The 14,049-nt window shown below is 26.4% G+C and overlaps 1 protein-coding gene across 1 annotated transcript; it reads left to right on the top strand.

The window, feature by feature from the left end:
- Positions 1–859: 859 nt before the first annotated feature.
- LOC122512472 lies at positions 860–6,881 on the top strand. The gene is made up of 11 exons (XM_043628315.1): positions 860–3,365; positions 3,471–3,877; positions 3,972–4,130; positions 4,231–4,302; positions 4,454–4,522; positions 4,637–4,708; positions 5,100–5,222; positions 5,497–5,559; positions 5,647–5,715; positions 5,853–6,026; positions 6,576–6,881. The coding sequence occupies exons 1-11, from the start codon at positions 1,238–1,240 to the stop codon at positions 6,879–6,881; spliced, it is 3,642 nt and encodes a 1,213-aa protein (XP_043484250.1). The 5' UTR covers positions 860–1,237.
- Positions 6,882–14,049: the final 7,168 nt, after the last annotated feature.

Here is a 14,049-nt window from a genome sequence, read left to right as displayed (position 1 = left end):
TTGATCTAATTGAAGATCAAGATCAAGGACACGCTTTATTCCCTTCGGTGTGAATCATAAAAAGACAACAATCATCAAAACATTTTTTTCACTGATCCAGTAACATTTTTTTGTTACCGAATTAAAATAATCAATTTAAGTAAATCAAGTAAATTAACCAAACATTTTTCACTAATGCAGTAAAATTTTTTTTTATCATTTAATTAAAATAATTAAATCAATTTACAAATTAATAATTTAATTAATTAATTAACAATTCAATAAATTTAAATTACGTAAATTCTGTTTTCAATTTTTTTAGTCAGTAAAAAATGTTTATTGCCAAAAATATTAATTGTTTAGTAAATATTTCTCTGGGCGGGCACGACAATTTTTATTTTTACTGTTCAGACTTTTTTTGTAGACAAATATTTGTGAGATAACAAAGTGAAAATTAAATTAATGTCTCGTTGAAGTCATAGAAAATTGATAGGATATAAAAATACTTTCATAATATCCACTTTTTTTCTTTTTTGAAAAAAAGAAGAATTTGGAATAATTATTATGTAATATCTTAAATATTGTTTCCTTAAAGACAATGCTCATTTTAACATACGTCTCATATACGTTTGTAAAATTACTATTCGATAAAGACACTGATTATAATCGTTGACATGAAAGAAATTACAGTACTGAATGTATATTTCCCTTTTTATTTTTGCGAAATAGCCATATAGATTGTTACGGTCGATGGAAAGCATAACATTCCTAATGATGTCCCTCTGTAACGACGGAAGTGAAAAAAAAAGAATGCGACTCGTCAAATTGATATTTGACTCGTCAAATAGCAACTAAAGTGCATACTTTCACAGAACAATAATCAGGAAAAGAAATAAAGCCCTTGATTATCCACAAGTTATAAAGCGATCAATCCGTGAATTCTTGCTCATTTCGATTTCAGTCGTGCATCTTTCGATTCATACCACAAGAAAATTGCCCTTTCCTCCCCGGAAATCTTTTTCTCAAAAAGTTAATGGCAAGATTCTATTACGGAAGTTAAAGATTTGTTACGAAAATTGGAGTAAATTTTTTGCTTATGTACATTGAAATTGAGTATATCGGATGGGGAATCATGTAAGAATATAAGATTGCACCTCTCATGTGTGGTAATTCCTCTGGTATTACCGATGCGTCATTATGCATCCGGGTGGTTAAAAGTAAAAGTGGAAAAATTTTTGTGTAAGTGATTGGATGTGAAATGTGGTGTTTAATTGGAGATTCAATGAAAATGACTGGATTCTTTATTAATTTTCTGATAATTTTGAGCTTTCTTAGCTTTGTTCAATCATTACCGGCTACTAGTTTTGTGGTACCAGATTATCCACGACAACTTTCTCTATTCACGCGTAATGAACAAACTAAGGACGAGTTGTCAAACGTGAAAACGAACAAGGATGACCTCGCAAATTGGGCGAGTTACGCTGTCAGAGTTATGGCCGCTAAGCTCAATAACACAATTTCAACTATTAAGGACAAAGTGAAGAAATCTATTTCAAACGATCAGGACGAGAAGATAGATGTTTTTTTCAACTCCGGGAATTTTGTCAACAGAACAAAGAGTAAAAATTTGGATAATTTCAAGAGGTACACTGCCCAGAATCGTGGATTGAACAAAACGGAAAATTCCCAGAAGAAAGTGGGGGGAAATACGACTATGAGTGTTAATATTACTGGAGAAAATTTAAAAATTAACACCACTGGTAATGTTGCAAAAATGAATAAGACTGGTGTATCTGTTGTAGGAGCTATTCCTTCGAATAGTTCCGAACTTTTAAGGAATGGAACAATTTCGGATGAGAAAATGAAATCGTTGAAGATTGTACAGGCTGAACGAAGACACTATCAGTTGCATTCTATTGGCGATCCGAATGTAAATGGAGCTCATTTTTCCCTTGCTGATGAACCAAGAAATTACCAGCCGGTTGTTAATTATCTTTCACATCTGTTGGGTAACACTCACTACGATCTGACTGGAAACAAAATTCTCATTCGTACTCCAGATTATTTTGCTGCGGCACCTACTCCCGCTGCCTATATTCCAGTACTTGTGCAGCATCCAGGATACAATGACTATCAGGATAAAGTTGTGAAAAATCAGTTTGGAGGTGATGACAGCAAAAAAGGTAACGAACTGTCGGCACTGAAATTGGCAGAACCTACGAAAAATCCAGTATCTGTTTCCGTAATGACTGAACCTTCTGTATCATCTGTAACTTCTGTTCCTTCTTCACCTACTGTATCTTCTGCACCTTCTGTTTCTTCTGAACCTTCAGTACCTTCTGTACCTTCTGTATCATCTGTAGATTCTGTAGCTGCTGTTCCTTCTTCACCTGTTTCTCCTTTACTTTCTGTTTCTTCTTTACCTTCTGTATCATCTGTTTCTTCTGGACCTTCTACATCATCTGTAGCTTCTGTTTCTTCTTTACCTTCTGTATCTTCTATACCTTCAGTATCTTCTGTACCTTCTGTATCATCTCTACCAACAGTATCCTACATACCTACTGTTTCTTACGTTTCTTCTGTTCCAAAAGTTTCTTTTGCTCCTTCTGTTTCTTTTGCACCTTCTGTATCTTCTGTTCCTACTGTTTCTTTTACTCCTTCTTTACATTCTGTAGCTGTACATTCTTTACCTGCTGTAACTTCTGTACCAACTTTACCAACTTTACCTTCTGCAACTTCTGTACCATCTTTACCTTCTGCAACTTCTGTACCATCTCTACCTTCTGCAGTTTCAGTACCATCTTTACCTTCTGTAGTTTCAGTACCATCTTTACCTTCCGTAGTTTCTGTGCCTTCTGTAAATTCTGTACCTTCTATTTCTTCTATACCGTCTGTTTCTTCTGTAGCTCCTGTTTCTTCTGTAGCTTCTGTTTCTTCTGTACCTCCCACTACTTCAACTTCTTCGCCGAAGTCAGATGTTGAGTACGTGACAAAACCGATAAAATTAATAGACGCCAACTCCAGAGATGGTGTTAGAGCATCGGAAGGAATCAGACCAATTATATCCGTACCATTCGAGGCTATAATTACAATAACAAGAGATCATAATCATCATCATCAATATTCGTCAACGCCACAAAAAATTGAGTTGATAACTCCATTAACCCCCACAGCATCATCTCTACCAATTACTTCACCAATTTCTCTAAATCAGAATTTAAGAAATTATTACGAAATCGTAACTAGAGATCCACCAGATATTTTCCCTCCTTACTTTAATACAAACAATACTTCTCCAGAGGGAATGACTCAAAATGTCATTAATGACAAGGATGGAAAAAATTATGACGACAAAAATCAGTTTAAGCAAGAGAAGAAGAAAGACTGTGATAATAATAATAACAACAATAATAATAACAACAACAACAACAATAACAATAATAATAATAGTAATAACATTATCAATAATAATAATAATAATAGAAATAAAGTCAATAGTCAGAATAAAATTAAGAATAACATTAATGATAACAATATATCGAATGAATCGAGTACGGTGAATGTTGTATCTGAAAATGAAATACCAAAGAAGGAGAAGAAAAAAATTGTCAATAATAGCGATAGTTTTAAACAGAATAAATTTTTGGATGATGATTTCAATGATGATGATTTTGACAATTTTGATAATTTTGATGATGATGATTTTGATTTTGAGAATTCAAAGAAGAAGGATAAATCGAAAAAAAGACAGACATCGGTTTTTAAGCAACTTCTACAAATTTTAGGCTTTTCGAAAAAGAAAAGTCGTGAAAATAATACAGTTGATATTCAAATATCGACTACTCCGGTTTTTAAAGTCTTCACTGCAAACCGACTTCCTGGAGCAAAATTCGAAAATGTAGGTGTCTTATACATAATTTTGAATTAAAAATTTTAAGATAATAAAAAAATTTTTATATTTTAAATAATAAACTTTCGGATTTTTGTGCTAGACACCATCAAATCGCGGTCGAAGAAATCAAACTGCAATTAATAATGATGTGCCAGATAATCCAAATCCAGAGGAAAATGAAGTTATTCCGTCAGTTGATGACAAGCAAAAGAAGAGTAATGATACTTCAGAGAAACAAGAATTTGACGATGATGATGAAGTAATACTTTACTGGTTTATTTACCAAATAAAAAAAACTAAATATTTTACAATTTATGCTTTATTATTTATTTTAAAAAAAATCTAACTTTTATTTACAGGAAGAAGGATCTTTAGGTTCGATTACAGATCTTCTGCCATTGGTTATACCTGTTCTTGAGGATTTGAGTGATGTAAGAAAACTATCTATACTCTAAAAAAATATTTCAATCTACAACTATTTCCTATTATTATAAAATAAAATTATACAAATTTTACAAAATTTTTTATTTTTAATTTCTATGGTAATTATTATTTTTCTTGTAAATTTCATTCTACTTTTAGCCAGAGTCAGATACAGATTTAGCGGAATTATTGGAAGGTGCAATACCATTGCTTCAAGGACTATCAGAAGTAATTAAAATAAAAATAACTTTTTTCTCATAATAAATATTTGCAAAATTTTTTATTATGTGGATTATAAGGAGAAAGGTGATAATTTGATGAAAAAGTGTTTTTAATTTTCAGGGTGAAAATGATGATGGTACGCCAATTGATGTCACAGCGACAATTTCACCTGTTATTCAAGCCATAAGTGCTGTATGTAAATTACTTTTTCAAAAATAAAATTACATAATTATTTTCTCCTTTTAAATTTAATTGTTTAAATTTTTTACTCCCTCATAGAGGAACTATTTGAATTTTTAATTAATTTACTTAATTATATTTAATTATTTTTAATCATTTTACCAGAATATTAATGTTTTTTAATTCTCTAGTAACGAATAAATTATTATTTATTTTATTGTATTAGGGAAATTTTTCTCTTGTCCTGAAAAGTTTTTCCAGCTTTTTAGTTCTTTTTTTACTTTTTTTTATTAATTTAATATTATTATTTTTTTTATTAAATTAAAAATATTTTTAGAGAATTCTGAATTTTTTTAAAGTTGATTTTTGTAGAGGGGTTTTTTATTTATCTCTTTATTTTTAGGGTAAAGGGGGAGGGGACAGTGACAGTGGAGCGATTTTAACACCAATTATAACAATCGCAGCACCATTTATTGGGCCCATTTTGGGTCCATTAATTGGACCACTATTAAGATCAAGCAGCAATGTGAGTTACTTCGTTTCGCTTTATTCAAGGATCTAAATAAACTTTTTGGAAAATTGTTTCCTAAAATTTTAATCTTTAGTGTTTTTGATTTTTTATTTTTATACAATTTTAAAATTTAATATTCATTGAATTGCATTTTTTCCAATTATACTTTATAATTAAAATTTTACTATTTAATAAATTGCCATTTCATTATTTTTATAATTAATTAATTTACATAATTAATTAATTAAAATTTTATGATTCGAAAATTTAATTTTAAAAAAATTTTCAGCCTCATAGTGAAGGATCTTCGGTGACTGCTTTTATTCAATCAATTTCTGCTCCACTCAGTAAGGTATGTTAAAATTAATTGTAATTATTAATTAATTGCTAATAATTTAATTTTCCTTGATAATAAAAAAAAATTTATTAATTTTTACAGCCAACAGAACCCGGTGGTATGTCACCTCTCTCACAGCTCGTTGCTGGAATTGTTGCTGGCTTAAGCAGAGTATGTGCAATATTGTAAAATTATAATTAATTTTAGGAAAAAATTTTCAATTTTCTGAAACTCCGACGACACTGACAAAAAAATTATTTATATGGAATTCTTTTTTTTTAAAAAAGTTTATAAATTTAATTTTCTAGGAATCGAGTACAGGAGGTGCAGGTTCGGATATTGGGGCTTTGATTTCGTCTGTTGTTTCCGGTACATTGGCTGGTACCAGTGCAGGACTTAGTGGAGGGTCAAGTAAAGGGTCAGGTCATTCACCAGCGCCACCTAAACCCGATTCTTATGGTGCTTACGCACACTATGGTCCAGTAAGTGTCCAGCATCCAGAAAAAGTCAGATTTTTTTTTGAATTTTGCTTTTATTTTTTTAGGTTTAAAAATTTAATTTTTTTTTTGGATTTTAGTATTTTATATACTTGCACATTTTTTATACTTACGTATTTTTTATGTTTAAATATATTTAAGGTTACATATTTTTTTCTATTTTTTATGTTTTTCAAATAAAAGTAGAATTTAGAACAAATACATTTTTTTCTTGTCAATAAAACTTTTACTTGAGAAAAAGAAATTTTTTTCTTTTTAATAAAAATTTTACTGGATAGAAATAAATTTTTTTCTTCGCAATAAAAATTTTATTTCACGCAAATAAATTTATTTTGATGGTAATAAAAATTTTGTTTGACACAAATAAATTTTTTGTGGTGAAAATAAAAATTTTATTTGACACAGATAAATTTTTTATTTTATTGAAATATTTTGTGTAAGTTTGTAGGAAGATAATTTTTGTTTTTTTAGTTTTAGTTTTTATTTTTTTAATTTTCTTGCTTGGAGGAAAAGAATTTTGGAAAATTTTTACAGGCCACTGTGCCGGCGAGTTCGGTGAATACTTTGCAACTACTTGGCAGTACGCTGAAGGATATTTTCGGTGCTAGTGGGACAATAGTTACATCACTTCTCGGTGGTGCGTCGGGACTTCTTGGAGCATCGTCTGCGGGCTCTTCTGCTGAAGAACCGCAACCCGCTTATGGACCACCGCCAGCCTATGGTCCACCAAATTATAAACCCCCGCCCCTCATTAATCCTCCCGCTGGTCTTAAACCTCCTCCCCTACCAGTTAAAACTCCAACTAAACCCTCGAAGAATAATTATAATCGACCACAATAAATTAAGTCTTAAAAAATGAAAATTATTTCGCTTACTTTTTTCCAAAACATTTATTGCAATTACTATTTCTTATTTTTTTCTTCTTCTTCTTAGATGACTTTTGGCTATGCCGACTGTCAAATCATAATATTTTTTTTATTTTTTTTTTACTTTGTTCCATCAATTTTAATCTGTCAATTTAATTATCTTCAAAAATTTTTTAAAAATTCTTGTCAAATTTTCAATTATCTTTAAAAATAATAAAATTCTTTTCCAAAATTCAATTATTTTCATAAAATTTAATAAAATTATTGGCAAAATTTAAATCATTTTCACAAATTTCCCTCATTTCAATTATTTTTAATATTTACTGTTTTAATAAAATTTTCCAAAGAAATTCAATTATTTAAGCAAAATTAAAAAAAAAAATTTCCAAAAGAATTCAATTATTTAAACAAAATTCTAATAAAAATTACACAGAAATTCAATTATTTACTAATTTTATATAAACTTCTTCGCACCAATTCAATTATTTTTAATTTTTTAATAAAGTTTCTCGAAAAAAATTCAATTATATTTAGAGAATTAAAAAAAGATAGTTCTGAAAAATCCAATTATTTTGAAAAATTTTAATAAAATTCTGTTAAAAATTCTTTACAAGATTTAGTTAATAAAATTACAATTTTAATAAAATTTCCCTATACAATTCAATTATTTTCAATACAATTCTTCTTAAGAATTCAATTATTTATACAAATAATAATACATTTTTTTATGGGAATTCAATTATTTAAAAAAATTTTGAATAACATTTTTAGCAAGAAATCAATTATTTTCGCATAAATAATAATATTTTTCTCATGAATTCAATTATTTTCACAAATAAAATTCTTCACAGGAATTTAATTCTTTAAAACAATTTTTAATAAAATTTTTTGCAAGAATTCAATTATTTTTCATAAATAACAAAACTTATCGCAGAATTTCAATTATTTTTTATACAATTTCAATTAAAATGATAGAAAATTGCATTTATTCTTAAATTTTTTTTTAAATTTTCTGAAAGAATTAATTTATTTTTAAAAATTTTGATAAAATTCTTCATAAAAATTCAATTTTAAGAAATATTTAATTATTTAATAAATTAGTAAATTTTGTATTTAAAATTAATATAATTCAATTCTCAAAAAATTACCTAATAAAAATTGATTAAAAAATGAATTTTACTTAAAATTTCTTTTAGTTTTTTTTGTATAGGGTAAGTGCGGGTATAGTCGGACAGTACTAGTAGTCGGACACTTTCATGTTTTTTGGCAAATAAATAATAATGCATTGTGATATTTACTTAAAAAAATATACTGGACGAATGTGTAAAGTTTATATTTTATGAAATTAGTGTTATTTTACAAAATAATTAAACAATAAATATTTTATTTAATATTTTAAAAATCGTGGTGTCCGACTATAGATACAACCATTTTCGAGTAGCGCAATGAGTAGCACAAAGTTTTGCTGATAATTAATCATAAATTTTAAAACTTATACGATTTAAATATTATATTAATAACTTCTAGTATGGTTTAATTCCATTTTCCAGCCGATATCAATTAAAAAATTATCTGTTTTACTTTATAAATCCAAAATATCTGACAGATGTCCGACTATAGAAACAAGGGGAGAAAGTGTCCGACTACTAAAGCATTCGTAATTTTTCATTAAAATGTTTATATTTTATTAAATACTCAAGTATTTGTAACAAATTTACATGATTTTTAATCCTGAAGAACTCATTTAATTGATAATGTGCTTATAAACACAGTAGATATTTGCTATTTCAAGAAAAAAAGCATAATATAAGATCGTATCCTTAAGTGTCCGACTACTAGTGCATTTACCCTATTTGTATTTTATTCCTTTTTTTATCGGATTCTTTTTTTATTTTATTTTTTTTTCAATTCTCTGAATATATTTGAATTCTTTCGAGAAACTTGATTAAAAAATTAAAAATAATTAAATTGGTGTTAATAAATTTATAAAAAATTTGCAAATAATTAAATTTCTGTGAAATTTTTATTAAAATTTTGTTTAAAGGTTTGGATTTTTTGGAAAATTTTATTAAAATAATTGAAATGAAGAAAATTTTTGAAAATAATTGAAATTTTGCCAAGAATTTTATTAAAAAAAATTTAATTATTAAATTTATTTATTTTTTATTAAATTTAGTTTGTCAGAATTTGTTTAATTGAAATATTTTGTATAAAATTATACAAGATGAGTTCTGTTTGTTCGAAAGAAAGACATTTTTAAATATTTTTATCAGCGAGTTTTTTATTTTATTTGAATATTTTTTTATTCAACTAAATTTATTTATTTATTATTAAGTTTAATTAATCAGTAATTTTTTAATTTAATTTCCTTCCTTGAATTTAATTAATCAGGTTTTATTTTATTGAAATATTTAAATAAGTTTTGTTTCTTTCATAGAAAACTATTTTGAAATATTTTTACAGTCTCAATGACTTTTATTTTTTATTCTCTTATTTGTTTTTTTTTCAAATTATTAAATTTAAATATTTATTATTAAATTTAATTCATCAGGATTTGCTTTATTAAAATATTTTTTGTAAGATTATTAAAGATAAGTTTCTTTTTGTTTCAAGGAAAAGTGTTTTGAAATATTTTTACAGTCCACAGTGACGGGTAATTTTTTTTCTTTCTTTATTTTAGTTTCTATTCTTTGTTTTCTAATTGATATCAATTTTGCTCTTTTAATTCTATTACGAAATGTATCTATCAATTATTGAATCCATCGACATAAAAATCTATTTATCAATTGAATTAAAAGCAAAAAATTCATGTATGAATTGAAAAAAAACAAGTTTTACTCTCACTACGGCTATAAAGCAATAATAATTAATTCGTTATCCTACTTCCTCACTATTTGAGTATATAGATAATGTCGTGAAAAGAATTTTGTCTTTACGCTTGAAAGCAATTGTATACATATATACATATAAAGAGAGGGAGAGAGAAATATATATCTACTTGCATGATACGAGAGATTATCATTGTGCCGCATAATATTCAAAGTGCATATAACTTTTTAGCGGAAATAGTGACTTTCTTCCGGCATTTGCGGTCATAGAGGGAAGTGTTGACAAAATGGCATGCATCAAAGGATAATTGATTTTTCCATTTTTTTTCTTCTTCTTCTCTTCTTTTTGTTCCGATGATATATTCTTAAATTACATAGGATACATATTATAATATTTCTTGTATGTCGTAAATCATTATGTATACACAATGTTTATAAGAGACTTCTCTGTGGATATTATGGCGAAATGACTCGAAAATAATTTATAGTTTGTTGCGATTTTATCATCTATCAAAGAAGGTGAAAATATCATCACATAGAAATCTAGAGTTCCTTTTGCCGCGTTAGAGAAAAATATTTAAATTCTTTTTTTTTTTTTTAATTTAAACTCCTCAAGTTATCTAATGTGTAATATTCGTTATTTAATTGGGAAGTAGGTATTAGATAATGGGAGCAAGATTAATTCGATGAGAAATGAATGTATGGAAAAAAGACAAACGCAAAGTTATTTTTAATAGAGAGTGAAATCTAAACCGTTTGGAAGTGTTGGCAATTTTTTTTCTTACTATTTCCGAATAGTAAATTTGAGTAAAAAATCGGTAATTATACCGAAATATTACCGAATAGTAAATTTGAGTAAAAAAATCGGTAAATATAATAAATAAAATAGAAAATTTATATCGAAAATACTAAAAATAGTACAAATTATTAGCGAAAATAGCCACCTTTTTTATAATTTTACTTTGTAAATAGAAAAAGTTACTTCACATTTTTTTTCGTGTACAGTATAATTTGGCTGCGAGGTCTAAGGCGCCGCGTCAATTTGAAATAACAGCGTAACTCGTTCGATTCCTGCCTCGAGTGGAATTTTTAATTAATTCAGTAAATAAAAGAACAGATACTTATACTAAATATTAAAAAAAATATTATAAATAAACTGAAAATTAATTTAATCTATACTTTTATAACAATTAATAATAATTAATAATATTTATTAATAATTTTTACATATTTTTTATTTTTAAATTTATGAATAGTAGACAATAGCAAAAAAATAGAGGGAATGTTAACATTAGAGAGAATTATTATTTATTGTTAAATAGTACCTTTAATTATTATTGTTGTTCGAAATTAAATTGAAAATAAATTGAAACGTTTTAATGATTATTTGTGTAAAATGAGTGATAAAGTGACTTTTCTTAATTTCACGATTAGAAGGGTGGAAAATTTAAGTTAAATCGATTTCTCAATGATTATTGCAATCTTTGTAAGATAATAATTTAGATTACATTGTATAGTTTATTAATATGTCTATCAATTATGGGGAAAAATATTTTTTGTTCACAACGACTGTAATTATATCCTTGATATCATTTATGTTCCATAATTGCGAGAATTTTTGCTGACAATATTATTATTATTCAATTATAATCGGGAAAAAAATCTACTAAAACTGAGAGCCAATGGAATTTTTTTTTCAATCAGAAAAATTAAGTATTAAAAATATTTTTTACTAATTTTGTATTAGAGAAATTGATAAACATTTGATTATCAATTTTTCTAATACAAAATTAGTCAAAAATATTTTTTCTACAGAAACTAATAAGCGAGAATTAATAATTAAATTTCATTATAGTAAATTAGGAAACAAAAATTTTTTTTTTAATCTTTCAATCTTATTCATTACTTGACTAATAAATTTTACTTTTTATTTTATTTGACTAAAAATTTTGTGACTAATTTTGCTATTTATTTATTATTTAAGTGATAAATTTTAGTAAATAATTTTTTAGACAAATAAATAATAATAATAATATTTTTTCAGGTTGAACTGACTGAATTTTAGTAGAAAACTTTATTAGTTACTTTTTACTTATCAATAATTCATTTACTATTTAACTGAATTTTATTAGGAATTTTTGTTACTAATTTACCAATTATTTATTTATTATTTGACTGATAGATTTTAGTAAAAAAAAATTTATGATTAATTCTTTAGTCATTTATTTTCTATTTGTCCGAATTTTGTTAGAAATTTTTTGTTACCAATTTAGCAGTCATTTAATTATTATTTGAATAAATTTTAGTGGAAAATTTGTTAATTAATTTAAGTCATTTATTTTTTTATTAAATTTTACTAAGAACGGTTTTACAATTATTATTTTTATTATTTATTAATTTCTTCTTGTTTGACAAAATTTTTAATTCATAGGAAGAAAGTAAGAGTCATTCGTTGAAATTGGCAAAAAATTTTAACAAAATTCAATCTCGGATGTTGCATGTATATCAAGACGTAATCGTCTAGAAGTTGTTTTATTAAATCACAGACAGATCCTCTCAATCTTTTTGCGCTTGTTACAAACTTTTAAACATAATTCACCAAAGATTAGTTTTTTTTCGAAACATGACAAATGATGACAGAATGACAAGAAATTATTAGAAATTTTACGCACAACGTCGGATTTATCCAATTGTGAATATTGGATTTATGAATTCGAAGAGTAATTTAAGACTAAATCCTATATGAAGAAACTGGAAAATAGGTCAAGAAAATATTTTATTATAAAAATATTTTCAATTATATTTTTTATAATTTTATTTCATATTTTTAGTAAATTACTACAAATCAAAAAAATATTTTTCTGTTAGATATTTTTTAAAAATTAGTTTTATTAATTTTTTTATATATTCAAAAATTTTTTTTGTATTAAAAGTAAAAAGGATGAAGAGAGGACTTTGAATTTTTTTTTATATTTTGATTATTGCATTAAAAAAATTAAAAAAATATTCAAAGTAAAAAAGTGAAGAAAGAGGATATAGAACGAAAGCAGATGAAGATAAAATAGAATCAGGGAAATAAATATATAATTAATTATGAATTTACGAATTTTTATTCAATTAATGATTAAAGGGAAATTGAATAGGGTTTAAATGCTGTGAAAAAGGAAAGGATTAGAATCTTCATTGTCAGTTAAATGCTCCATTTGAAGGAGGATTATTAGTGGTAATTGGACTGACTTTCTAATTGTCAAGTGTTAAAGACTATCTTCAAAAATTGTTTTCATTTCGTAGTAGTCTTTAAAGTTAGAGAAAGTTCATTTTGACGGTTTCTGATGTACATGGAAGTAATTTTTTTTACCCAAAAGAATTTTTTTTACTCAAGAGAATTTCTTCATTACTCTTGAATTTTTTTTCTCCTTTTTTTTGCTCAGCATGTTCAAAATACTTTAAATTGGGTAAGAAATTAAAAAAAACTTGTTAAGTAGCTGAAAAATCCAATTTATAATAATTCGTGATATAATATAGAGGCTAATATACAGTGAAAGCCTTTTACTCAAGATTTTCACTATTGACCTATGATTCCTTCATTTCCGGAAATCTACTGTCAATATAATCATTTATTTCTGTCAAAAAGATTTTCAATTCTCGGAGCAATATTTTAACTCTTGTATTTTATTTCCTCAATTACGTTAAATACTTTTTTTCTTTGCTAGTAAAATATAAAAAGACGAGCAAGTACCTAACTTATTTTAATAGCTCGGTGAAACAAGCGACCCGCCGGCCGCCAGCCATCAGAAGAATCCAAAGGCGCCGACACACATAGTAGCGCAGTGGCCCTATACGGTTCAATCAACGCAAAAAAAACGTACGCTAGCTACTACAGTTTATAGAAAAAATTACAATAGTCACATTTTAAAGAGCAATAATCTCTTTTTAATTTGTGACCAAGAAATAAAAATTTGGTCTAAAATTGAATAATTTTTCCCTTAAATAATTTTCAACCAAATTCTTGTTTCTTGGTCGCAAATTAAAGACAAATTAATGCTTCTTGTCACTGGACCAATAAGAATATTTTTAGAAAATTTTTGACAGCCAGCGTCCCCACCCGCCCGTATCAGAAAAACGAAAATTGGAAATTAGTTCAAAAAAAATTCATAACTCGAACAATTTTCGACCAAATTCTTGTTTCTTGGTCGCAAATTAAAGAGGGATTAATGCTTCTTGTCACTGGACCAATAAGAATATTTTTAAAAAATTTTTGATAGCCAGCGTCCCCACCCGCCCGTATCAGAAAAACAAAAATATCGAAATATG

Source organism: Leptopilina heterotoma, unplaced genomic scaffold (assembly GCF_015476425.1).
Source record: "Leptopilina heterotoma isolate Lh14 unplaced genomic scaffold, ASM1547642v1 Lhet_99, whole genome shotgun sequence".
NCBI lineage: Eukaryota > Metazoa > Arthropoda > Insecta > Hymenoptera > Figitidae > Leptopilina > Leptopilina heterotoma.
Note: the sequence above shows the minus strand (reverse complement) of the source record. Positions and strands in the feature narration are given on the sequence as shown.